The sequence below is a fragment of the Rhea americana genome, unplaced genomic scaffold, assembly GCF_003343005.1.
Source record: "Rhea americana isolate MKP2758 unplaced genomic scaffold, rheAme1 scaffold_98, whole genome shotgun sequence".
In the NCBI taxonomy this organism is placed as follows: domain Eukaryota; kingdom Metazoa; phylum Chordata; class Aves; order Rheiformes; family Rheidae; genus Rhea; species Rhea americana.
The window spans coordinates 3,222,959-3,228,381 of NW_028187177.1; the positions used below are offsets into that span (position 1 = coordinate 3,222,959).

A 5,423-nucleotide genomic window follows, 5' to 3' on the forward strand; every position below is an offset into this window, starting at 1 on the left:
GGCGCCCGCTGGAGCGGGCGGGCGGTGAGCCCGCGGCCCGCCGCCGCGCTCCTCCCCGTGCACGGCGGCCGGTGCCCCTTGGGGCTGCTCCGTTACGGTCCGGCCGCGTTGCTGCCTGCTCGCTCCGTTTGCTGGGCTCAGCGAGCGCGGGAACGCGGGTTTTGCCGGGAAGCAAGCCCGGGGATCGCCATGAGCATTGCTAGCCCGTGTGGAGTTGAAGCGAGTGCTTTGAGAAACGCGCTGCGCGATCCTGCCCTTGGAGGCAGAGAGAGGAGCAGAGCGTGACCCTGCGGATATCTAACCCCGGGGCTTTGAAACCCGGGCASCCCGGGGCTTTCTCCTGGAAGAACGTGGACCCTACGGCAGGGATGGGGGTGGGATTGCGCGGGCCCTCGAGGGGCCGTTTGGGCTTTGCGAGCTCGGGTGCGTGTCCCGGAGCACCTGCGTGTTGTCGGCGCTGGGGCAGCCCTGGAAGAGGAGCCGTCCCTGGAGCCTTATCGCCTTGCAAGGTGGCAATAACAAACCGCCTGCTCCTCCCTGTGCAAGGTCTCATGTTGCAGCTCCCTGCRGCAGGCCCGCAGCAGGGCACTTCACGCAGCAGTGGCTCTTGAAACAAGAGGCTCGTTCATCTGTTTCTGTATTTTTGGTCCTGATAAATGTCTTGAGCGTGTCCAGCACCTGAGTCCCGTGGGAGCACGCAGGGAGAGGGGAGCAGCGGGCAGGCTTCCCAGGCAGGAGCTCTGCTGTGCCGCAGGTCTCCTTCCAGGATGCGGAAGAAAGGTGGACACGAGCCAGCGAACAAAGACAGGAGTGTTGCTCGCTGGAGGTTATCTGCTGCGGGCCGCCTCGGGGCCCCCRGCGGCAGCTGAGCGCGCCCCGCGCTCGCTCCCGGGCTGCGCCCGGGCCCCCTCGGCCCCCCTGTGCTGGGGGAGAGGCTCCGGGTCAGCTCCCGGCTCTCTCCCCGGCTGGCACCTCTGTCCCCGTGCTCTGCCGCTCCAGTTCCCTCGCGTCCCGCCTCCGTGGCGCCGTGCCACCCTGCTCCTGCCTCTGCGCCGCTTTCCGCGTCCTTAGCGGAGGCTCTTTGCAAGCCGGTTGTTTTGCGCCCTGTCAGCAGCCTCCGGAGAGGCCGGGCTGTGGGAGGAGCGCTCCCGGCGCCGCGTTACTCACCGAGCTGGAGGAGCCCGGGCTCGGCTGGCTGCGCCGTGCTCGGAGCCCGGGTGGTGGAGGCCTCTCCACCTGCTACACCTGGGCAAAGGGCGCCTGGAGCTGCCCTCGGCCGCCTGTGCCCTCTCCCTCCGCCCCGCCGCCGCGATCCCGCGGTCTGAGCGTGCAGCTGGGCAGCGGCTCCTTGGGAAAGCCTTAGCGGGACAAGACTGCCCGGCACGGAGCAGACTGGATGCTGCTGACCAGCCCCCCGGGGGACAAAGCGAGACCAACCTGGCGTCCTCCCGTTCCCGACATCCAGCCCGGCTTGTGCTTCAATCGCACTGCCGAAGCTTTTGTTCCAGGTAACTTCTCCCGACCCCTCCGAGCTGTGAGGCTATCCCAGCAAAACTCAGGCAGCAGGGAAAACCCTTCCTGGGCAGGGTGGTGGCGTGCCGGAGCACCCAAGGGTTGCCCTCCCGGCAGCAGAGCGAGCTACACCAGTAAAACACCGGCTTTCTAATAAATACAGATGCTGGGCACAGGCATTCCCCCGCGCCACCGGGACGGCAGCCGTACGAGTAGGGAAGAGTGTTTTCCGTGCTCGCAGGATTTAAAAGGAGACGAGCTGTCAGCCCGGTCTGCGCCTCCGTACAAGCTGTCGTGCCGGGGTGGTTGCCCCGGGAAGGTTTGCGCGTCGCGGAGCACGTGCGTCGGGCCGTGCGCGGGGCAGACGTGCGGCCGAGGCGAGCGGCTCCTGGAGGAGGGACGTCCTCGAGGCGAGCGCGGCCGGCCGCTCGCGGGCGGGCTTTTTCTTTTTTTTCCATTTTGAGTTAAAATGCCACTTCTTGGCTCTTAAGTACAGAAGGGAGATCCTGAGGCGGGTCTGGCTGCGCAGATAAGCGCTGGATGGGCAGGAATGGGTGGGCAGGCTTGCGCAGGGCCCGAAGCGGGAGATAAAGCAGCGAACGGGCTGTGGGGCAGCCTGCGGCGGGGCCCCCCCTGCTCRGGGGCTGCCGGGAGACGCGGTTCGGCAGCGAGCTCCTTATCTCGCGGAGGACTCGGTCTCCGGCGTGCTGGAGTCTTGCTGTTCGACCCTTTCACCGCTCACAAGGTCAGTCTGCGGCGAGGAGGAAACCGCCGCGGTGGAAAGCCCACGACGCCCGGGGGAGACCTCGCCCAAAGGGCAGAGAGCGTCGGCCGCGAGCTCCGAAACCGGAGCGCCTCGGGGGCCTCGCGACGGCCGGTGCCGAGGTTGCTGCCGCCCCGCTCCCCGGAGCCGGCGGCGCGCGCGTGCCGTGCGCCCTGCCTGCCGTGCTCCCGGGCCTCGGGGCTAGCTGGCACCCGGCGGCGAGGGGCTTGCCAAGGCAGCACCCTGCTGCTTGCTCGGGAGCTGCGGCGGGACGGAARCCGCGCGCCTGCCTTGGTGGTAACGTGTTGCTCGTGCCGCCACGAGAGCCGGCGGGGGCTTTCGCAACCGTCGGGAAAAGCAAAATATTTTCTAAGCCTGGGAAGGGYTTGGCAGCCCGCGGAGCGCCTGCTCGGCCGGAGCCGAGCTCTCCCGGGCGGGCGCGCGCGCGGCTCCGTCTGCATGTGTCTCCCCCCGGTAAAACATGGCTCTGTTTGCCCGTCCATCGCCGGAGCTGCCAGGCGGGTGCTGCGCTCGCCGGGCGAGCGCCCGCGTGCCGGGATCGCTGCCGCTCCGTCCTCCCGCTGCGCGGGAGCGAACCTTCCCCGCTCCGCTCTGGGCAAGCGGGAGCGGCGCCTCCACCCTCTGCTTTCCGACCTTCGCACCCCGCGCTGCGGGTCCCGCCGGCCGGCCGGCGAGGTGGGAGGAGCCGCCGCCGCCGGCCGCTTCCCTTCCCGCGCTCCCGCGGGCGGGCGTCGCGGCAGCCCGGAGGCTCTCGCGGCTCCTTCGGCGGGTTTCTGCCGCCCGCGAGCCGTGCGCTGCCCGCGGTGCCCGGGGTGCAGGCGAGGAAAGGTGAATCCCCCCTTCCTTTCTAAAGCTGAGAGCGATGCCCGCCGCCRGGATGCGGTTTGCACCCCCGCGGGCCGGGGGCGCGGAGGCGGCTTTGGCTCCCGCGCCGGGGCCGAGCCGCGCGCGGGGCTCTCGCCTTGTCCGCGGCGCTGGCGGCTGAGTCACGGCGGTGGTGAGGTTCTCGGTGCTCGCTGGAGCTAACTGCAGCTTGCCCCTGCTCTGGGGGCGGTGGTGGCCTACGGGCAGCTCCTGGCTGCGCTGATGTCGTGTCTCTCCACAGAGTACAGCCGCTTTGAGTCAAAGATCCACGACTTGAGAGAGCAGATGATGAACAGCAGCATGAGCTCCGGCTCCGGCTCGCTCCGGACGAGCGAGAAGAGATCCCTCTAYGTCCGGTAAGGCTCGTCTGCATCACCTTGCTGCCCGTGTGCCCCCCGCGCTCGCTGTAGGCAGCCTGGGGCGGACGCGTGGCGGGAAGGACAGGGAACCCGCAGCTTCCCGCGGGGGGGAAACGCAGGGTGGGCCGTTCCCGCCTGCGGGATGGGGCCGCACGCGCTCGCCCTGCGCGCGCAGGGGCTGCGCCGGCCTTGGCTGCGGCAGGCAGGTGCTGGCACCAGCGCGCTTCCCAGGAGGYGTCCGTGGTTCCTGTGCGTGTGCCGGGCGGCGGGGAACCGGGAGGGAGGATGTGGCAGCACGGTCCTAGCGATGAGCAGCTCGGCCCTGGGTTCGGGCTCCCACACCAGCCTCGGCTGCGTCCTTGCACCTGTGCAGCATCCTTACGGATGGGTGGTTTTCGCCTTTGGAGGGCAAGTTTCCCTGCCAGTGGAGAAGGGGAAGGAAGTGTTACAAGTAAGGCAAAAGGCCAAAGGGGTGTTGGAGGGAACAGTGATTTTTTTTTTTTTTCCTTTTTGCACCGCTTGTTCGTGGCCGAGTGCTTTGCATTTGAGTGCCTCTTGTCAAAGCTGCTGGGCCTGGGAAAGGGCTGGTTCCTCTGCGCAGAACTGGGCCGGGCTGCAGCCGTGCGGCTGGTTCCCAGGGTGAGCTGCGAGAGGCGCAGGAAACAAGCGGGTCTGAGGGGGAAGATGCCAGGTGCTGACGTGAGCAATTAGCTGAAGTTGGCAATTAGCGCCTGTCGCCACTGGGCAGTGCCGCGCGCCCGTTCTGCACCCCGCAGGCCGTGGGACAGGCCGGGCCGGTGGGTCGCTTCCCCCGAGCAGAGCTCGGGAGCAGCCCTGAGACCTCCCCTTGCAGCGGCAGCGCCGTGCAGTGCTGCTTGCGCCCCGTTCGGCAGGGAGGGAGGCCCCGGAGCACGGCTGCACGGGGGCTTCCTCCAGCCGGGGCCGCGCCGGCGTCTCGGGGCGGTGCGCGGGGCGCTCTCCGCTAACTGGCTTCTCTCCATCTCCTGCCCCGCTGCTCCTGCGGCAGGATCTGGCCGGAGGGGAGATGAGCTCTTAGGAAGATTATTGCTTTGATCCCGAGATGTGTTTTTGGCTCGGGGCCGGGCTCGGAGCAGGCGGGGGTTACGCAGCCGTTCAGCGCTGGCCCRGGAGCTCCTGCCGCTCGTGCGCCGTTGCAGCGCTGTGCCTGCGCTCGCTGCGCGGGGTCCCGCGTTCTGGCACGGCGCTCCTGGCTGGCCGCGGCGCCTTCGCGCCGGAGAAGAATCACCGGGGTGATGGATAGCAGCTAATTATAACGTGTTAATTAAAATAATCCCGTAAATCCTCGCCCTGCGCAGCCTGCCGCGGGTGGGGGGATGGCAGGAGCAAGGGACGCTGCGCACTGGAAGCGCCTCCTTGCCCGTGCCGAGGACGGCGGGAGCTGAGGCTCTTCAGCCTCCGCCTGCGGCCCCCCGGCACGARGGCAGAGCCGCGGCGGGGCCTTCCTGCGGCTTCCTCCCCGCGCGCGAGGATCTCCGGGGATCGGAGCCGGGCAGCGTCCGAGCGAGAGGGCGAGCGCGGCGGGGGCTTCTCCCCYGGCCCGTCTCTCCCGGCTGCAGCGGGGCCGGCCCTCGGGGGCCGCCTTCCCCGGCCGCTCCGCGTCGGAAGCGGCGCTCAGCTCCAGCCCTGCTGGGCGGGGTAGTTTCGAGCACGGTTCACCTGAAACCGGCCGCGTCGCGGGACGGGGCATCAGTTACGGGACTCGCTACCAAACTGCCCGAGTCAGCCCTGCGCGGCTCTCGCCGCCCGGCGTCCCCGGGGCCGCGGCGGGCGGACGGGCAGAGGCCGGTCCTCGCGCGGYGCCCTCCTGCCCCGGTTCCTGCACCGGGGCTCTCCTGCCCTCCGGCCAAACCGTCCGCTCTAAC

General features: G+C 69.3%; 1 protein-coding gene across 1 annotated transcript in view; it reads left to right on the forward strand.

Moving 5' to 3' along the window:
• The window catches only part of DLG3 (discs large MAGUK scaffold protein 3), a 62,913-nt gene that overhangs the window by 43,415 nt on the left and 14,075 nt on the right, over positions 1-5,423 (forward strand). Inside the window, exons 12-13 of the mRNA XM_085325529.1 lie at positions 2,106-2,257; positions 3,402-3,516. Of these exons, the coding sequence (XP_085181655.1) occupies positions 2,106-2,257; positions 3,402-3,516 (267 nt within the window). The remainder of the gene's footprint in view (positions 1-2,105; positions 2,258-3,401; positions 3,517-5,423) is intronic.